This window comes from Stegodyphus dumicola, chromosome 3 (genome assembly GCF_044657685.1).
Source record: "Stegodyphus dumicola isolate Sdum_Otavi_A_Nest chromosome 3, ASM4465768v1".
NCBI classification, from domain to species: domain Eukaryota; kingdom Metazoa; phylum Arthropoda; class Arachnida; order Araneae; family Eresidae; genus Stegodyphus; species Stegodyphus dumicola.
Window position 1 is genome coordinate 138,753,912 of NC_140770.1, and position 22,854 is coordinate 138,776,765.

The 22,854-nt window shown below is 30.8% G+C and overlaps 1 protein-coding gene across 4 annotated transcripts in view; it reads right to left on the reverse strand.

Annotated features, from left to right (window-relative positions):
- The window catches only part of LOC118193930 (WD repeat-containing protein 44), a 156,593-nt gene that overhangs the window by 115,697 nt on the left and 18,042 nt on the right, over nucleotides 1-22,854 (reverse strand). For 2 of the 4 annotated variants that reach the window (XM_085813353.1, XM_085813352.1), the window contains 4 exons: nucleotides 21,559-21,592; nucleotides 16,583-16,666; nucleotides 7,338-7,802; nucleotides 2,000-2,128 (listed from right to left, as the gene is read on the reverse strand). In XM_085813353.1, coding sequence (XP_085669479.1) covers nucleotides 2,000-2,128; nucleotides 7,338-7,802; nucleotides 16,583-16,666; nucleotides 21,559-21,592 — 712 coding nt within the window. Of the gene's footprint in view, nucleotides 1-1,999; nucleotides 2,129-7,337; nucleotides 7,803-16,582; nucleotides 16,667-17,454; nucleotides 17,578-21,558; nucleotides 21,593-22,854 lie in introns of those variants that run through there. The other 2 variants (XM_085813355.1, XM_085813354.1) reach the window with 2 other exon arrangements.

Below are 22,854 nucleotides of genomic sequence, written 5' to 3' on the forward strand. Positions count from 1 at the left end.
TGTTTGCCATTGAGTTCCCCATAATTTAATTGAGCACCAAAAAATCATCAGAATCAGTACAGAAACCCTTGAATTACTTAAAGATGAAGGCCACAGCATTATTTCTATTGTTGTAACTGGTCTATTATTGTAACTGGTGATGAAATGTACATACCATTTTTTAACGTTCCAACCTGTCAAGAAAGTAAAGTATGCTTCTCTGAAGATGATACCATACCCACAATGGGGGAAAAACCATGTGCCATGAAAAAAGTAATATATGCCGTTTTCTTCAGGACTAGTCAAAGCCATTAAGTTGGAAGAACAGAAGACAGTTACAGCTAACGTGTGACTTACGGCTATGTTTTAATATAAAAAAGAACTTAAATGAATGTCGTTTTCATTCCAAAGACAAGATTAATGAGGCTATAAATGCATTTTTTTCATCTATCCCAAGAAACAAATGACTTGAGGCATTTAAAATCTTTGGAAAACTCACCTACAGAAGTGTATTGATGCTGGAGGAGATTACTTTGAACACTCCTTAAATTTCGTAAGTATAACTTTAAAAACCTCCTAAAAAACGTGTATCTCAAAGAAATTTCACAGTGACCCTCATATAAATATTCTGTTTATATCTGCTTTGGAAGAACGTGCCAATTTTTTCATTTTTTTATCAGTATATTAAAACTTGTGTATGTGTATATTTTAATTATGGCAAAGCACAGGAGGTCTATCTGCCTAAGGGGAGTGATGCCTTTGTGGACTTTCTAAGGGAAACTGGCTCGTATACACGTTACACATGGGGAAAACCACAAAAACGCCCATGCAGCCAGCCCATTCGCGGGATTCGAACCTCGGACCGAACTACCAGTGTTCAGCGACTTTACCACTTGGCCGCTGGTGGGCACATATATTAAAACATGGGATAAAAGAGGAAGTAAAAGTATCTCCTACTACTTATAGCAAGAAGAATATGAATTTTTAAGGCTTCAATTGCATATATTTCTAAATATAATCTGAATTTCTGAACTATCCACGTATAAGCAGAGAGTGAAGATTTTGTACCAAAATTCAGCTAAAATTGAAAATTTGTGTGTAAAATAAATTTAAAATTACCTTATAAATTCAGCTATGGATCTAAATGCAAGAAAAAAAAATTACTTGATATAAATTTTATTTTAGCAGAAGCAAACTTTCAATGATTGAGTATTGTCGCCTTTTTCAAATGCATTTGCATTTGAAAAAGTTGCAAAGTATCATCAAAAGTTTAGCAGATCAGCTGAAGTTGAGTGACTTATCCATTCAAAAAGTCATTAGAAACAACTGTTAAAAAAATGTTGCCTTAGTAATGCTGTGAATGGAAGTGAAGATGATGATATCAACCAGGGGATGATGCTATTACGGAGAAAGACTTCCAAGAATAGCTGGAAAATTTTGAGTTGAATAGGGATACTTAGAAGTTTTTTAATACACACTAGGATTAAATAATAATATATACAATATTTTTTCAAGTAATTTCAATATTTTTGATAGAATTATTTGTAAAACCATACTGAGCTAATGTATACGCCAACCTCAAAACTTCAGTAGCAAATAATTTGCTTAAATTTTTTGGTTTACAAATGAAAATAAATATATGTACTCTTAATAATCAGTTAGACACACATTGCCAAAGAATATTTTCAAATATCTTTATAAAAGTCTTTGATATTGTAAACATAGCGTTCTGCTAAAGGGGCGTGAGTAGAATTCCAAAATTATTGCAATCACTAAATTATCTGTAAAATTTGGTTACATCAGTTACTTCAAGTATAGTAAAAAAAAAGTATATACACTAAATTATGCAGTTTGAAAGGAAACATAGCCTCTGTACATAAAATTTAACAGTCCACTCTCAGCACTGCAAGAGGCTAGAATAACTGCAAACATAATTATCTGGGCTAGCAAAAAAAGCGCCTTGAATTTCTGAACATCTGAAAAATGCTCATGTTAAAACAATGTAAACAAGCAATAATACCTGAGGTTTAACACAATACTGCCCTCGTGTTGCACTATGCAAATCTAAGGAATACTCAAGCTCTCTTGTTATGCTTTCGATTGGATCAGCTGGACTTGGATGTTCGATGCTAGAATTTGTTTTAACATTCTAAAATAAAAATATATAGGTAGACTTTAAATATCAACTCATATAAAAAGAGTATTTCTTCATAGCACATAAGAAATTTATTATTACATAAAAGACATTTACACAAGCAAATAAGACTAATTAATTCATAAATTAAGTTAAACAGAATATTTAAAAACATAATCAAAAATAAATCTAAATTGATTGTGTACTCTCAATAACTTAATATTTTTAACTCTCTATATCAAATATATTATTATAAAAAACATAAAAAATTTTAAAACTAATTAATAAAAGTTTCAATTGCTTGTACTTAAACATAACATATATTTTGTTATATATAAAATGAAAATATGACCTTAATTCTAAAATTATAATGGAAATATGAATGCAATTAAACAAATCATGTTTATCATTAAGGAATGTGATATCATTTCTGAATTAGTTACAGAAAACAGAAAGGCACACATAAAGATTTGCTTACACAGAACAATATACAAGAAGCTAGCACACAAAGAAGGATACGCATGCAAAGAAATTTAAGTAATATTTCAATTTAGCATGCTAATAAACACTTTCATTCTGTTAGAATACATATGTCTGAACACACTGTTTAAAACAAAGCAGATCAAGCAAAGTCTAAAATAAAATTTAAAAATACATAAATTTAAATATAAACACAAAATAAACAATACAAATAAGTACAATAAATATGCAATGATAAAGTTAAAAATGTTCCTCAAATAATAGAAAAAAATATTTGTTTTCATTACAATTTTAAAGATTTCACACAAATTTAAAACTGCTGTATATGAAATCAATAAAATATACTATTAAATAATAAATGTAACTAAATCATATTGTAGCATTAAAAAAGTAAAAAAAAAATATCTCTCTCAAATTTATCATCAAATTTATTAAATACACATAAAATAGCTTGGAAGTATCGATTTTACAAAATGAGTTAATCATAAATCGAAGGTTATTTTTTCTTAACACAATATTGAAAATTCTTAAGCCTAATATGCTGTTTTGCAGTACAGTTTTGAATTTAAAAAATGCTCAGTAATTAACAGCCAACAATCCTTTTTCAATAATTACCCTTTTTTTTCAAAAATTTCAGGTATTTTCTGACTATCCACATCCTTTTCCCAAATAGTCACTAACGAATTGCTGATTGATTTCCATAAAGCTAACATGCAAACGGCAGCAGTTGTTTTCAGATTGGGAAAACACAAAAAATTCCATACAAGAGTAATCAGTCAATAAAATTAGAAAAACAAGAAACAGCTATAATAAAACTCTTACCTTTTTCAAGAAATCCTTACATAATTTTTTTTTTAAGTGTTTTCCCCATTTACACAGTGATCTACTTTTGCTTAAAAAAATCAAAAATTCAACAAATACGTCTTTGCGCATGCTATTATTTTTCCCATGTACCAGACTTGTTTTCATTGAAAAAAAAAAAAAAAAAATTACACAACAGCAAAAATTTAGTATCCCCTATTCTAATATTGCATTTCTATAAAATTCAATTGTTTTTAAGGGGGAAAAAATTTCATGGAATGCATTTGCATTTCCTGCTGTTGGACAAAACACCATATTTTTGAAGAAGAAATACAACATTTCCTATTTCATTAGCCGGCAAATTCCACAGTCCCATTATAATTCCTTACAAATATATATATATACAAGGGTAAGTTGAAAAATAAGTTTCCCCTGTCGACTGTGGTCAGAGTTGTGTATGAAAGTCAAAAAATAGAATGAGACATTCAAGATATGACATACCTTTATTTTTCCACATAGGTACCAAGTACATTGAGACATTTGTCATATCGCTTGATAAGCTTCAAAAAGCCCTCCAGGAAAAAATCAGGGCTTTGCATATGGAAGAAGCGTTGAACGGCTATGGGCGAAAGGCGACACAGCAGGAAAACGTGCAAGTCACTGATACACCATTGGGTAGAGGTCGCTGCAAATCAAGCAGATGGCACTGTTGCAATGCCTGCGCAAAGCGGAGACCAGCCTCTCATTTGAGCCCCGGTAGGTATGGAGAGAAGGTGCGTTTTGAATTCGTGGTCAAAGGAGGAAGTGAGAGCGGTTATCCGCTATGAATGAGCATGTGGAGTATCAGGAACAGAAATTCATAACCGCCTCGTGGAAGTCTATGGGCCAGGTGTGATGTCAAAGCAAATGGTGCGGAGATGGTGTCGCACATTCAGTAATGGACATCAGCAAGTGGAGGACATACCGAGAGCTGGACGGACACGCACGGCCACTACAGATGCAAAGTTAGGAAGGTGGATGACATGATTAGAGCGAACCGGCGTATCACCATCAATGAAGTAGCGGAAGAACTTGGAATCTCACATGAGCGAGCTCAAAACATCATCCACGACATTCTTTGATACAGAAAAGTGTCAGCACGATGGGTGCCCCGACAACTGACCTCGACACACAAGGAACAACACATGGGGGTCAGCCTGGAATATCTCGTGCGTTATCATGAAGATGGCAATGACTTTCTGTTTCGGATTGTGATGGGGGATGAAACGTGGGTCCACCATTTCACACCAGAATCGAAGGCCGCATCTATGGAGTGGAAACATCCGTCATCACCTGTCCGAAAGAAGTTCAAGACAACTCTCTCTGCAGGTAAAGTGCTCCTCACAGTTTTCTGGGATGCCCAAGGAGTTTTGTTGCTGGACTTTTTGGAGGTTGGAACCATCAATGCTACGCGCTACTGTGACACCCTGTCGAAATTGAAAGAGGCGATTCGGAAAAAGCGGCCTGGCCTTCTCACATCTGGCGTTCTGCTGTTGGATGACAATGCCAGACCACATTCGGCGACGGCAATGCAAAACCATATTGCAACTCTTGGTTGGAAGCGCCTATACCATCAGTCCTGATCTCGCACCAAGCGACTTCCATCTGTTTCTGGCTTTGAAGAAAAATCTTGGGGGAAGGAACTTTGAAAGCAATACTGAAGTGAAACAAGCCATTCAACGCTTCTTCCATATGCAAAGCCCTGATTTTTTCCTGGAGGGCTTTTTGAAGCTTATCAAGCGATATGACAAATGTCTCAAGGTACTTGGTACCTATGTGGAAAAATAAAGGTATGTCATATCTTGAATGTCTCATTTATTTTTTGACTTTCATACACAACTCTGACCACAGTCGACAGGGGAAACTTATTTTTCAACTTACCAACGTATATACATACTCAGTGTAAAAATAAACAATACATTTGGGCGATGTCATGGGTTGCTGCTCAACTATTTTGCCGACATAGTGCACTTTCTCATGAATACTTTTTGTGCAGATGCAGAAAATCATAAAGATACAAACCTTTTTATAAATTCCAGCATAAATGGCGATGTATTATTACAAATTATGCAATATATTTAATAAAAATATATATAAACAAAAATTAAATTCTCCTTACGTTAAAAAAATGAAACTTTCATCCTTTCATGCATCATAGAATCTTTTGCCATTCATGTTTTAATTTTCGAAATAAACAACAGGCAAAAGTTATTAAATTTTCATAAATTATGGACACAGAAATGTATTAGATCTAAAATCTTATACACAAATCATCAGAAAATTTGCAAATATCATGTGAAGGAAAATTACAGATGAAAAAATTACATCTTCAAAAGTTAGTTTCATATTAATAGGGTTATGAAAAGATCTCACAATTAAGAATGAGAGATGCAAAATATAAAAGCAGAAGATCTGGGGAAAAAAAAAAAAAAAAAAAAAACTTACATGAAGAAAGCACTTTATAACCAAATTACAAGAAACTGCAAGAATTGGGAGGCTAATATTTATATCCCTTTACAAATTTGAAATATCTATTGATAACACATCACAAATTAAAATTCATAAATTACACAGCATATAAATGCTTTACAGTGTACTTAGTATTTTCCTGCAATGTAAAACTATCTTTCACCGCATACTTTACAAAAAGGTAAAATATACTTTTTTGTTAATGCGGCACCAGTTTCCAAATGTGCACTAAAACTCCAAATATGGTAGTCTGTTTATATAGCGTCATTAATATCTATATAATATCACTATAAATAAGCAAAAAGAATGAATATCAAAGCAGGAATTTTATCTCCTAGATTTTCAGTTGTTTAAATGGATGAACTGTCAACTTCCAGATATGAACACCTGCAAGTATACTACAAATGCAATTGTAATATAATGTAGCCTACGCAAACTGAAATTAATCAGATAAGATCTATTTGTATTTTTACATTTATTCTGGACTTAATAAAATAATCATTTTTTTTTTTTTTTCCCCCATGAAGCTTTATATATTAAGATTTTAGCCATCTGGTTAAATTTCATACCAACATTTACGGTTAGCCCTAAAAACATGGAGCCCTAAAAAAAATACTACATAAAATAATAAAAGTTTTATCTACATTTCCTTTCCATTCTATCAACTACTAATATCATTATTTAGAATTATTATTTAAAAGAAATATTATGCATAGCACAACATTTATATTTCAGAAAAGCAAAAAGTATCTTTTTTACCTACTACTTCAGTTACTGATAGCAACATTGCTTACTTTATGATTACTATCTCTTCATTCTATCATCATCAAAGACTTAAAATGCACAGCAATACTGTTTCTCATGTTTGTCAGAATACTCCAAAAGCCCTTTCCAGTTTAGGAGAGGGGACAAATAAAAGCAATTACCTTTCTTCAGAGAATAATATATATATAAATCCAACTGAAACCAGAAATTCCTAAATGAGACTTAAAATGAACATGCACTGGAAATAACAATGGGTAAGAATTCTAACTATAAAAATACAAATATATTGGAGGCGAAGAGCTTTTGTCAGATTGCATTCTCATGAAAAACAATTTACATTACTGTAAAATATTTTATTTTAAATTGTTACTCTTCTTTTCATTGAATTTTACATGTATATATTTACACATTAAATTACAGCACACCTAGGCTTTGATATTTTAAATGCAGGCAAACTAACTTTCTTCACAGTTCAAGAACCAGCTTTTCAACTTTGCACATAATTTAACTATTTTTCCAACCTTTGTTTTAAGAATTTTGTTCATTGACATTTAACTATTTTCCTTCCTTTTACAAAAAGATGCTAAAAACATATGAGGAAAGACGTTGCTGTCACAAACATCAATTGAAAGATACTACTCTTAATTTAAGAAAATGGTACAGAACTTACGGAAGAAACTGACTGACTGTTTTTATTTCGCTTCTTTCTTCGAGGTGGTGCCACAGGATGTTGAACTTGTTCATTTTTTGTGCTAGCAACAACATCTGGCTCTGAACACTGAGATTTTGGAGGAACAAATTCTTTTAAGCTTTCCACTTCACTAATAGAATATTTAGAATCCACTGAAACAGCATCGATATCTTTAGCACCGCTCTGAATGTCTCTACCACCAAGAATGCTGCCAATTTTCCCTAAACTAATGATACTACATGTTTCATTCGAATTCTGTTCAGAATGTTTTAATAAACACTGTGGATTGCCTTTGGGATATACACCTTCCACAGAAGATGAGGCAATGCTGCTTTCTTCTGAGTGATTTTGTAACACTTCATCATCATCATTCAAAACCATTTTCCTCAGTTCTTCAACTTTTTTACGTCTTAGTTCACTATCTTTTGCCTTCCTTGCAGCTTCCTAATAAGAAACCAAAAAGTCGTATCATAATTTTAAGAATGGTTTAAATATTAAAATATACATAAATTAAAATTCCAAAATTGTTTTACTTTAATATTTAAGTGGTTACTTATTTTTGATATTCAAACAGCTCAGACTAAGGCATATCACTATGGGCTGCAGAGAAAAATTTTTAAGCCTATGCTGTTAAATTTTAGATTTCTTAATTACTGAGATTAAAAATTCCACCTAAAATGTATTAGAAAATTCACATACTAAAAAATTTATGAAAATGTGCTATTGTGCACTAATTTCAGTATTTCCGTGAAGATACTATAGCAGGAATTAAAACCCATTAATACTGTCACCAAAATTTCTTCACTTGAGAAACAACCATATTCCCAAAAATTAAGATCAAAATTTACAGGTATGCGTTATATACCGGACCTAAAAATTACAGATTTAAAAATATGGACAAGACAAGCATACAAAAATTAGATTTTTTACATTTACCTAAATGCTGTTTCTTTAAAAGAAATGACATACTTAATGAACTTAATTTTCATTATCAGATAACATGAAAATTTTGTCATATTTTTCTTCCATTATATATTCAGGCATATGATCGAATTCTATATCATCTTCAGCATCTCGCGGTTCTGATCCATAAATAAATGATAATCTTCCGTTCAGTCTAGCTTGTTAGATATACAGTCAAATACTGAAAATCCGCCGACCTGAAATCCGCATTGCCTCTCAAAATATAAACATTCAGTTTATAGGTTCCGGAAATTGCAACATTGAGTGCGGAATATCAAAGAAAAAATACTTTCCGAATAATAACATCATAATTACCGAATAACAAAGAGTCATAACGGAAATACCAAATTATTGATATCATGATAAAAGCTTTTTCCCCTCTAATCTGCATTGAGGTAGAAAAGCAGATGATTCACTCAACTCTTCTTTCAAATTCACGATTCCCGTTGTATTTTCTGAGCTTTGTTATTTCACGAGATTATTTAGTGCTGCCTTTTTTTTATCCGGATAGTTTGTGGATAAATTAAGAATATTTTAAATTTCAGCCCTTTTTCATACAATGACAGATAAGAAACATACTCATGATTTTACCGCTTGCAACGTTGAAAAACGTAAACATGTTGCATTGACGGTAATGCAAAAAGTGCAAATTCTGCAAAAGATGGAGGCAGGTTCCACTCCTCGGTTTATAGCAGAATTGTATGGAATTACGACACGATTGTGTATGATATATGGAAAAATAAAAAAAAGCTGTTGAAATTTTATAGCAACAGTGATTCTAACACTGGACTTGGCAAACCTGGATGCTGTGTACATATAATACAATGAATAATATAATCAATTTATATATGTAATAATAAATTAATGCATATAATAAATATAATAATTTAATTAAATGTATCAAATATGCCTTATTTATTTTGCACTTTGAGTCTGAATATTATGATTTATCTTTTCTGTCCTGAAATTTGCAAAATCCTAAAATCCGCACAACCTCTGGTCCCAAGCTTTGCGGATTTCTGAACTTTTATACTGTACTACATTTTTAAAAGGCTTTTGACTTATGATAGTTTTAATTTCATTTCATGCTTTTATTATCAACTCACACACTATTTCTAGACTAGCATAGTTGGTGAAAGACGCGTTTGATGAAAGGGTGCACGTTATACAGTGAAATATACTTAAAAATTAAAGAATGTAGTTTGAAATTATAGGTGCGCGTCATGCACTGGAATATAGAGTAATTTTTTTAACTTACTTACATTACCATATATCGATATTTTATTTACACATACAAGTGTTATATTACTAATTCAAGTATTTTCATTTTCTATATAATTTAACTAGCCTGACTTGTAAATATTTTGCAACAACCTTTTTTGGTAACATCTATAAAGATGGATTTTTGTGCGCCTGCTATGAGATCGCTTTCCCACCTGTGAATTGAAACAGATTCTAAAATTAATTTTTGGTTCACATTAAAAATTAAAATGCCAAAATAACAATTATTTAAAAAGAACTGACTGCAATAACTCATTCTGAAATTTTGAATGCATAAATTAAAAAGAAAGGACAGAAAAAGAAAATCTGTTTAAATCCTGTTAAGGCCCGCCTACATGTAGCAATTTCCTTGGCCGACAATATCTGAGATAGCTTGCCTGTCCACACGGAACTATTTTCTCGTTAGTACAGAAATTCACTCAGCCAATCAGTGTGAAAGTAAGTGTTCCCGCCCTCTACAGCATCACACTGTCTACAATTTGTAAACAAAGCTTACGGTGTTGTCAAATAGTCAAAATAATGGATGACTATTTTACTTTAAATTGCTACTATAGCTACAGCTACAATTTTGAACTTAGCTACTGCTATGGAAGAAAAAAGAAAAATGTGTTTGGACCAGAAGTTGGGTCAAACGGGGAGAAATGGTGAGAAGTGTAGTACCCTACTCTAGGAGTTGCATATTGAAGACATGGTATAATTTGGAAAGTATTTACGGAGATCACTGGTGAGAAGTGTAATACCCTACTCTAGGAGTTGCATATTGAAGACATGGTATAATTTGGAAAGTATTTACGGATGATGCCACGTGATTTTAATGTTTTGCTAAATTTAGTTTGCAGTAAAACTTTAAAAAATTATGTTTTTTCTTTGTGTAGTGAGTGCGCAGATTACTCCTTTTTTAAAAAAAATGTCATTTGCTGGCACTCCTATTTGTGCACTTAAATCTTGAAATAATAAAATAACCATGTTTCAGAAAAAAAAAGTAACTACTGTGCTTTAAATCAAAACCTTTATTAATGAATAAATATACAATAATGCTATGAAAATCAAACTAGTATGAGTAAAAAGTAGTAATATAGAATAAAGATTACTGCATTACAAAGCAACAATATAATTTCAGTGCAAAAACTTCAAATAAGAAATATCATAAAGGTAGAAAGTCTTAAGTAGTATATTTATTGAACATTAAAAAACTAATATCAGCATAATTAAATAACTAATACAGTCTGAAAACTATGATCATGTGACTCTATCAGTTAATCAGCTAATAAAATTTAGAAATGTTGTATTAAACTGGGCTGCAATTTGTTTACGCAAAACTCAATTAACACAAAACTGAGTTTGTGACTTGTGACTTTCTTTTGAGCTGGTAAGCAAGTACTAGAGTTTTCACCAGTAGATCTATAACACGTGCCATAGGCCTTTCAGAAAAAAAAAAAAAAAAAAAAGTGTTAAAATTTAATAAACACCACACTCGTTGGCGAAAAAATAAAAAGTGACTTTTAAGTCATGCGGTTCGAATTTAGTGATGGAGAAATGATATTAAAAAATCCTTGCTGGCACAGAAAATCCGAAATTAAGGTGGAGGATCGAATTCACGACCTCAATGTATGGAGAAAATTTGCTCTGCTTTTTACCATTGGCCTACGATCGCTCGTGTAGGAGGTATCGGAAAACCTACATACTTCATCACATGATTAACTCCCATTTTTGGCGAAGTCAATGAGTCTCTGAGTCAATGAGTCAATGAGTCTTTAAATCTGGCACGCAATTTCTTGACTGGAGATTTTGCTTTCTGAATTTTTTTTCAATTAGTGCGACCACAGTTTCAAGTAGTTTCTGAATATTTTCCTTTAGTACCCATGACATGGCATCATTAATAGTTTTTGGAACTTTTCTTGGAGGAGTTAAAATAATTTTCACACCGAACAGAAAACATTTGAATACATAAAGTAATGGGGAAGACAAAGCTTACCAAAATAAGAGAATCCCTTAATTTTTATTTTTAAAATTTACATTACTCGTGTCCCACAACACATTTTCTATATAGAAATCTATTAGTTGAAAAATTTGAATTTCGCTCCAACAAAATACAGCCATATTTATTATTTCAAATGAGAAGAAAAGCACGTGATCACTCAAAGCAATCTTATTGGCTAGAGACTCCAATTTTATTGTAAGCTAGTGAGCAGCGAACACCAATTTTATCATAAGCTAGTGAGCAGCGAATGCCAATTCTGAAATCACAGCAGAGAACATGACCAATTTTTGGCGCATGTGCAGATCCTTAAAATTGCTGCTCTACGAGAAAGTCGGCTGAGAAACTTGCTTCGTGTAGCCTTTAAATTTTAATCCCAACTCCATTACACAGTTTATGCAAAATTTCAAAAATAACAGTCTTCTTTCGATTGCACAGGATTTAATTCTCCAAATGGCACAATTTTTGGATCTGCTTATAAAGAACTAGATAAGCAGAGGTGGGAAATGTGCATCCTCTGTGAGTTTCTTGTGTGGCCTCTAGCTCTTGTATTAATATTTAATTATACAGATTACGACATTTTGAAAATTAACAGAATTAAATACCATGAATTTAGAATGTTGTAGTGTTGCAGACTTTCACAGTCTGAAATTATTGCCACTTTGGTTCACTTTTTAGTTTGGCAACATCTAACAATAGAAAATTTTCTGTTTTACTTTTATTTTTGGCCATGGCTCAACCCTACTCGAAATACACTAACCCTGTTGCTATAGCAACCCTTCAGACACTGTGATGAATGCTGTTATAAAGACACACAGTACCTACTTTTCTCTCTATATCCCGCACCCCTTAGTACTTCCCTCTAAATTGCGGAGTTAGTGATTTGTAGTTATCTGTGTGTGCTTGTAACAGCCTGGTCTCATATTGCTGTTGGCCATTGTGAAAAATCTACTTATTGTTTTACTCATTCTGAGGTCTTACTAATAGATGGTTTTATTGTATCTTTAGTAAGTATACATTTTCATAAAGCTACTATTTGCTATTTTTTTTCCCCCTCCATCATGACAAATTGTAAGAGAAGAAATTCATGTAATTCATGGAAATAAAGTTCCTGATTCTCATGTGTCTGAACATTTGACTCCCATGTGACGCTACTTACATCTGAAAGCCAAAATGTTTTTTTTTTTTGGCCATATTAGCAGATATTTGTAAATTTATGTGTCTCCCATTTAGTGTACTCATTCACATCAGCTTACGTTTTTTTAGGAAATCGGGAGAATTTTCTCAATGATAGAAAATATTTTTAAATGCTAATAATATATATAAAGAAAACACCTTTCTTTTTAAATAATGAATTAATTTTAAATAACTAATTATAATATCTGAAAGTTCAGTGACTAATTCTTAAATGTGAACAGTATAAAAACACTTGCATGTTGGAGGTAAAAAATATTATTCGTACCTTTTTATACAAAAATAATTCTTCAGTTTTCGTACAAATGCTAAGAACATTGGCTTTCAATAAGAAAGAAACTCTGTAATTTTGTTCTTAGCAATTGCTACGTAGGCCTGCTTTTGCTAATAAAAGTTTTCCTAATGTGTCCTAACTAATATTGGATTTAAATTTGGTACTTGTTTTAGTAACTCTTGCAATCTACATTACTAGGAAGAATAGTCAGAATTGCCAACCTTATTCTCTACTTTAGAAGCATTTACTTCTTCCTTAAAAAATGTAAATATGTTCCACTGGTCAAGGATTCTAGATTTTTTTTCCCCCTCCATCATGACAAATTGTAAGAGAAGAAATTCATGTAATTCATGGAAATAAAGTTCCTGATTCTCATGTGTCTGAACATTTGACTCCCATGTGACGCTACTTACATCTGAAAGCCAAAATGTTTTTTTTTTTTGGCCATATTAGCAGATATTTGTAAATTTATGTGTCTCCCATTTAGTGTACTCATTCACATCAGCTTACGTTTTTTTAGGAAATCGGGAGAATTTTCTCAATGATAGAAAATATTTTTAAATGCTAATAATATATATAAAGAAAACACCTTTCTTTTTAAATAATTAATTAATTTTAAATAACTAATTATAATATCTGAAAGTTCAGTGACTAATTCTTAAATGTGAACAGTATAAAAACACTTGCATGTTGGAGGTAAAAAATATTATTCGTACCTTTTTATACAAAAATAATTCTTCAGTTTTCGTACAAATGCTAAGAACATTGGCTTTCAATAAGAAAGAAACTCTGTAATTTTGTTCTTAGCAATTGCTACGTAGGCCTGCTTTTGCTAATAAAAGTTTTCCTAATGTGTCCTAACTAATATTGGATTTAAATTTGGTACTTGTTTTAGTAACTCTTGCAATCTACATTACTAGGAAGAATAGTCAGAATTGCCAACCTTATTCTCTACTTTAGAAGCATTTACTTCTTCCTTAAAAAATGTAAATATGTTCCACTGGTCAAGGATTCTAGATAAGCATTTCATTTATACGCAGAATGTATATACAGCAGAATGTAGAAATTTACTTATTTCAGTATTATGCAGCTGTTGGAATTGTTTCCACTTTTCCTTCCTCTTTTCAAGAACTATATATATATATATAATGACAGGCATTAGCCATTTTTATGTTTTTGTCATTACTAAGGCCAGACGTGATGATTATTTCATTACGGAGGCACCTAATAGGTGATAACAGTAGCCACCACTCCAGAAAAATTAAGGACCCATCAAGCAAATAGGAACTGATTCAACTAAAGAAATTATCTACACCCAAAGTTCACTTTTGTAATTTGTGAGAATAAAATAAATCTGTAAGTAGAATATATTAGTATTAAACATAGTCTAATATTTAGATTAATTATAAAAAATCAAGAATACAATTAAATTCACAAATGTTTCCCAGTAATTAGGATTAAATTATAAAATTTCTTTAAACATTTATATTTTACATTTATAACAGTCCCATATTTTAAAGCAGCTTTTTATTTAAATTGTACAAACAATTAGCTTAACAGTAATTCTTTTTTTCATGCCTCATTTCACACGTACTTACTCAGTCCAGAGGAATATGCAAATATTTATGTCTAGTGGCATAAGTTAAACTGTGAAGTAAAATAATAATCAGCATTACTCATAACCAACACTTTGCTGCTGGCACTTTGTTTGCTTAGACACAGCCGTTGATCAGAACAGACACTGTTAAGTGCTGAAAGTTAGCAGCATTCTGACTGACCTATTTATGTCCCTATCATATATGCTTCTGCTACGTGGGACTAAACGTCGAAAGGGACATTTCTCAAAATCCACATTTCCACGAAACCTACGTAGCTAGGTTACCATTTTCACTTACTAAACAGACTTAAATGCCAAACAGCAAACAATTATCGCTCAGATTGGCGAAAGAGATGTTTGTTTTCAGATTCCATGCTGTATTGCTTTTATGGAAGCATTTCAATATTTCCTTTTTGACATTTTAAACTTGTTTGTTATTATGGAAGATTAAATGTAATATGAGTGAAATACATACATGTTTTACTATGTTTCAGCACTTTCATAAATACTACACTATATCAAAATAGCACATATTCTGAATTTTATTACTTCCTTCTTGTTTGTTTCATAGCTTGGAGAAATGCCTAAAACCTGTACAACAAAGAAATCTTTTGATTTTAATCACTCAGTTAATAATAATGAATTATTTAAAATTAGATTCTGTTTGTCATTATCCTTCCAGCACGCACGTATGCACATTTACGAAAAATTCAGTTTTTAATGCACATTTTTTGCATATTGAAGCTGAGACGTCTGAATATCATTTCTATTCCTCCTTTCTACCCTTCCTCACATCATGGAATGTGCCAACAGGAAGACATTTGAATTTTTTTTCTTTTTTACAGGGCATTTGTGCTACGTGGCAGCTTTTTTGTAAAAGTTACGACACGCGCTTATTCCTGGGTGAATATTTCTTTCTCAAATATTTTGTAAATTTGTGTTATTAATTGTCATGTATTATTTTAATTTGAATACGTTTGGCTCTGTAAATTTTATATCAGTTTTCATGGCAAAACAATATGTGCAACCAGCTGATTTTGCTCACATTCTTCAAGAATTTTCTGATGACGAAAAGGAAGCCAAGGAAACCTTTGGATGGGAGAACAATAGCGATTTCCATTCCTTATTTTCTTTTATTTCTATTTTTTAGAAATAAATAAAAATATTAATGTTAGTTTAAAGTGCGTTTTTGTAACTAGTAAGAGTAAATTTCCTTGCAGAAGTAAGTAATGCTAAACTTACTTTTTTTCCTACCAAGGTGTTTTCCTTTTTGATTTGTCTATACTTGCCTTTGATGAATACTAAAATTAGCTTCGATTTTAAAATTAATTATTACATAATAAATTTAAAACGTTTTATAATGAAATACATCGTTGCATTTCCATCTCACTAACATAAGAACTTAAAAATAATTTACTTATATTTGAATGCGATATCATTTATATTTTGCAATAATAAGATTAATATTTCATTTCTTAACAAATTTATTATCAATATTCACTCATTTCTGTCGTTTTTCATGCTAAAAACAGTAAAATAATGGATGTCATAAAAAATAAGATGTGCACGTGCTGGAAGGCTAAAACTCCCAAAGAATTTGTTGATTTTGTTTCCAAGAAGATGTGAAGTAAAGTGGTTTTTCCAACCAAAATCCTATTGCTTGTTTTTATGGCTTTAGAGTAATTCTACCTACAAAAATAATTTATGTGTGGATAATACTCATTGAAAGCTATAAGATGGCACTGCTATCTCGTTTTTGAAAAAAATGCTGTTAAGTGATTTTGCCCCTATATCCTTCATATATATTTAACTTTCAGAAATATTTGGAGATTTTTTTAAAACTTAGCACGTTACTGAATCATTATGAGAAGTACTAAATAAATACTATATTGCATTAAACTATAAAATATTACAGAAACAATAAATAATTCAAATACCTTTAAATCTTCTTCGTTAACATCCATAACTACAAGTTTCAAAGCATTACTGTTGATGGCAGAATCCTCTTGTAAAACATCAGTCTAAGGAAAATTTTAAGCATACTTAAATATATAAATGTATATTAAAAGTATTTAAGAAATGTACAGTAAAGAGAGAGCAAACTCAAATATATGATAAAGACAATAAGAATTAAAAAATAATAAGAATATAAGAACAATTTTATAATTCAAATTTAGAGATATGAAATACATATAACAAAATTTTATAAATACATAAGAAATTGACTTTATAAGTGTACCAAATTGGTTAAAGCTTTAATTACTAAAAAAATAAAATAAGCTTTTAGTTATTCTATTTTCATAAAAGTAGAATTCTACAAGAAAATTTTCAACAAATGAAAGATATATAAAGCACTTCATAGTATCAATGTTACATACCTTAAGATTAAAAGAAATATATTAAAAAAATTTAAAATACACATAATTAAAAAAAAATTCTGTGATTGGGGAAGGGAATTAAACATTCTGATTTTTGATTCTAAGAAATAGGTTGAAGGTATGATTAAGCAAAGACGAAATATTTGCATACGAATGACAATGAGAAAAGATTCTTAATAAAAACTATCTTATAATCAAAATTTGACTTTAAAAAAGAGTTTAATATAATACTTCTTTATTAAAAAAGGGACTATAATTGATTGCCCAAATTTGTAATATGAAACTTTTAAATATTTCAAAAGAATTTACATATGACCACTTTAGTGAAGAGAAACTGTAGTATATTAAAAATAAGAAACAACTGACAACCTTTTCATTCCTCCCTTATTAAATTTCACTTTACTTTTTTAAACATTTTAAAAACAACATACCTATCAAAATTGATGCAAATTTCGATTGATGATAATAACAGTAAAATAGATTTATCATTGGGATATATATTCTTATTCAGGATGAAAGTTAACAATGATGTTTGATATTTTTATGATGGTATGATCTTTCCCAAAAGACAAGCCTAATGAATAAAACATATAAAAATATCAAAGAGATATTCAAAGAAGTCATAGAATAAAATATCCTGATTATAACAAGCAATAAATGGTGTGAATTTATGTTTTTGATATAAAGAAGCAATCTTAAATATAAGAACAATTTAAAATAATTTAACTTGATGCTAATTTTTCATTCTACACATTTTATAACTCTTTAATTAATTTAATAAATAAATATATATGTAAACGTATACATGTGCTCATACATATATCATACATCTATATATAGGGGTAAGATTAAAAAAGTTTGTAAGGATCTTAAGTTTTACTAACGTTTATTTTATTTTAAATCTTTACTATCACTTCTTATTTTCTACTTCCGGCCAGAATTATAAGCGTTAATGTATTTATGCAAAGTTTGTCTGGCGAACGCCAAGTACTTAAGTTGTGGCTTTTTGCCAAGCGAAAGAGAGGAAGCAGTGAGTCGAAGCAGGCCGCTTACCTTAGAAGTTTTACTCAGTTGCTGGTTGCCTTCCAGGCCAGAGGTTTTAATCCTCTTGATAATTTTTAAACGTATTGTAGTGTTCACAGTTCTCTGTACTACATACGGCTTCCTGTTAATATAAGGCCAATCTTCCACGTTTATTATTTTAAAGTTAAATTAGAGTTTAGTTTTATTTTTATATTTTTACGTTTAGACCACAAGTAGTGGGTCTGTGTATTCCGAAGTACGGAAGTTATTGTAAATAGAGAAAAATAAAGGGTTTTGTATACCCTTCTTGTGTATCCTGTCTACTTCCCACAGTGATTGAACATAGCTTTAGTAAGCTCTCTGTTCCGAGTCAGGTCCTTGCATGTTCCCGAAGAAAGTAAGACGGAACATTGAACCTGATAAGTTAAGAACTGGTAGGCTGCCTAAATACGCAATAACATTAAGGATTTTAAGTAGCAATAAATTACCTAAATGAATTGCACCATTGTAATTTTAAAGACTAGGTTATCTAGTCAAAAAAATTTTTGGAAGCATTTCTGCCAAACCTGAATCTTACCACTGAATACATGGAAAAGTATCATACTGTATAGCATATCACGCATACGTGCATGCCTAAAAACATAAGCACATACATATTAGCTCCATGCCAAAATCTATCTGAATCAGCTATTTTGGTTGCTTTCATTTGAATCTATTTTCTGTGTTATTTTTCAGTATTCTACACAGGGTTAGAGATGAAAACACAATCTGAGATGTGAGAAAGTTTATAGGGAAGTCATAAACCAATTTTTCTGAAATTCATGCATACATCAATCATTTAACCTTCCAAAACCGGGCCGAAATTCTCATAATATAGCCTTCAGATTGGCGCAATCTGAAACAGTTTTGCCCATTCTTTGAAATTTTCCTAATGAGAAAAGTCGTTAGTCGTCTCCATGAATACAGTAAAATTTACATTTTTGTCGGACGCTGTCCCATAGTAGATGGGTTGCTAGATTTGTGATTTTTTCGATGATTATTTTGCTTTCATTTAAATGAAGTTCTAAATAAATAGTGCACTAAATGTTCAGTGCACTATTTATTTAGAACAAAATGTATGATTAGAATGAGATTCAATACAATTAGATTTTGAGATGAGCTTACAGCAATAATAAAGCTTTAAATCACTTTTTTCGATAATTTTGTTATTATAATCTAAAAAAGAAAATCAGAGATACATTGGTTGCATTTCATCATTTAACTAACAAATATTACATTGGACTATCAGGCAAAGGAGGTATATCTTTAACGAGAATTTTTCTTTGGCTTTTGTTTATGTTAGCAGAGGAAAAATATCTGTGACCTGTACATGCAATCATCAAAAGTATTTTTCAGAACAGTTTTAAAATGTTCATGAAGATATATACATCAATTTCCTTTCATAGGCAGAAATTTCATCTAAAACCATCGTTATATCCAAAGGTTGAAGTCTATTTCATTTTCAATGAATAGTCTATTATCACATAGTATGTTTTCTAATTTATTTTAGAAACAGTAATCTTTCAAGTTTTTAAAAGAATAAAAATATACTGGTGTTGACACTTACAATGTAGTAAATCTGTTTTTCATATTTCTTCCAGTAATGAAAACGATTACCCTGGAATATTTTCAAAGCAAAATTAAGAAAACTGTTTACGCCAAATTTTGCATAAAGTATCTTCTCGTGTATTTTTTATTTAAAGTGTGTAAATTTCTCTTTGAAAAAATATTATATCATGAACGGAGCAAAATTAATTCATGAGAGATAACTTTGAAATGCAATAATTCCATCGTAATATGAAATAGTGGAGAAAAGTGCAATACAGTTTATTTATTCACAAATAATCCCCTCATATGCCTAATTTATGTACTGTCAATTGAGAAATATAGGTAAATTAAACCGGTTATTTCAATACTTTTTCTTTATCAATTTTTTTACAGGCCCTTCAGTAGAGCGGTAAAGGTGGCTGAACACTTGTAGCTCGCTCGGGTTTGAATCCCAGCTAAAGGGTTGGATTCATGGATTTTGTGTCATGTAAATACAAGACAGCTTCCCTTAGAACGTCCTCTGTGAAGGCATCCCTCCCCTTATACAGGTAATTGTTATGTTCTTTGACGTAATTCAGTAAGCAAACAAAATTAATCCAATGAAACCCGAAGAACGGATTGATTACATGTGCAGTTTTCCACCAGGAATGTAAATGCAAGCAATTTTCTCATAAAAAGGTTTACACGAAAGCATCCATCCCATTAAGCAGATAGCGTTCGCGTGCTTTTCCGTAATCCAATCCTAATTCTCATACATTTAATAGTAAGTTGACATACACCTTATTACAGACAAAATAACAACCTTTTAAAAGATAATTTTTTTTTTTATTATTTTATCTGAATTCCCTTTATCTCTTGAGGAGTATAAGAATTTCAGCAAATAAAACTGGCTGAAATTTTATACAATAATGTAACTGATGTTTTGATTCAATTTAGAAGTAACGTGAGCTTTACTGATATTTAGATACTTTTTGGCAGATCTCATCATAAAAGAGGGTCTACGATAAATTGATTTTATTTAATTTACAATCAATGAAAATCATTGAAAACAATCATTGAATGGATGAAAATCACAAAAACTATTATGCATACAATTGTCTCTTATTTTATCTCCTGATAAATCAGACAAAATTGCCTACATAATAGAAGCACTTTGGAAGAGATAACAATTAGTTCTTAAGGGTTTTAGGCACTCCAAAAAAAAAAGAAGGTCGAAGTAAAATCTTATTATTCATAAGTATAAAAAGGAAGTAAACGATAAAAGCGGTTTTACCTATTTTCTAGAAGGGCATTAAATCTAAAATATTAATCTATTCTTATTTGCTATGATTAAAAAGCATTAAACCTGGTAAGCTTAAACAGCGTGCAAAATTGCTGACATTTTAATCACAGCAAAAGTTAGTACTAAAAAAGTTAGCACTAAAATTGTGAGACAGTGTTCTAACGTCTGAGAAAGAGATGGCTTCTATTCGATTTTCAAGTATATTGGCGCGAGACAAAAATCTGTGGTTTTTGCCAAAATGTAGCCAAACTGATAAGAAGAGGGAAACAATGTGTAGCCAGTGGCTATTCTCAGCAGTGACAATGGACCACCCAGAGATCTACAGATAGGCGATTCTCTAAAATAGGGAGGGGATGGCTGATACGACAATTGTACTACAGCCAGCGTTACAGAAAGTCATTTTCCTGGTACAACTGCTGTACCGCCGGCTTCAGAAAGTTAAATAGGTTTTTATCAAAGCAATGATCTAGCAGTTTTTGACTTTGGCAAAGAGGCAAACTAACTTTTTATCAATTTTATCTTTTCTTAAATAGTTATCACATTTGGTAATTATAATTATATAAACATCCCTAATCTTAAAAATTAACAGTTAAAACAGATTTTTAAAAATATTCTAGTTAAGTAGTAATAAAACTTGTCATACCATATCTTTCATTTTTTCATCTTTGTAAGCTGACCTAGAACAATAAAACATTATTTTTGCATAAAAACAAAATAGCTGCTTTACTAATTAATAATTTATATACATACATAAACAAGCACAGGTGTAGAAAGTATATTAATAATTCATCAAATGAATCAAGAGAAAAATATATACAGTTTTCTAACCTTCTATGGAGAATTCTGAACAAGAAAATTGGCAAGTATTCACTCAAATTAAGAAAACTAATGCAACACCCATGCAGTTAGTCCATTTCATTGGAAATAAAAGAGTTAAAATAAAATGGTACTCTGGTATTATTGCAACCACCCTGGCAGAAGTTGCCAAAATGTAACAACCACGCACATAACAATTCCTCAAGTAACCATATTGATACCAGTAAGTTTGAATAAGAACATCCCTCTTTTTGGACATGTTGTTTCAATTGTATTAGAAACTGTAAAGGCAAACTGCGTTATTTTTGGTATTTAGTTGAATTTTGAAATATATGCTTGTGGAATTTGCCTGCAAACAAAGAAAGTTCTGTGAAATTTTTGTAGGTTCGAGAATAGTCATCTACCATTTACTACAGCAGTCAGATTTATATACCGCTGGAGTAAGGATTTAACAAGAGTTAAATTTTGTTTGAAAGCGTAAGAAATGGCCAGTAAGACTAAGGTAGTCTGAAATAATTACATGCGGGCGATAGCATTTGTAGGTAGTTTTAGAATTGTTTTCCATGATAAATATCAAATTAAAATATGTACGATATGAAATAAATAGCTTTCTTCAATTTGAATTTACCATTATGTTTCTTCTTCAAAAAATTGCGACAAGGTGGTTGCAATAATATCAAACTACTGATAAAATTAACAATTTTTCAGTAGATTTTACCCACTTGACAGCTAATAAGTCTGTATTATTAAGAAATTGCTAAAAATAAAGAAAAGGTTTGACAGCATACTTCACCTATAGTATAAACACTAGAATACCTTTTGACAAGATAAAGTAATTAAAAGTATATTAAAAAGCCTATGACTTGGGCTAAAGCTGCAAAGTAATGAACTAATAAATAATTCAGAATAAGAAAAACGTTCCATATACCACCTCCACGAAACATAAATTTAATTAAAAAACCCCGAAAAAAAATTTTAGTCAGAATTTAAATTAGTATTTTAAAATAGTAATTTCAAATTCTTATTAAAAATCTGCCTAGAAAAATCTTTAATTGCAAACATCACAAAACCAAAAGTAAATTTTAAATATTGAAAAAGTAGTTATAAATTGAATTTATGTTCC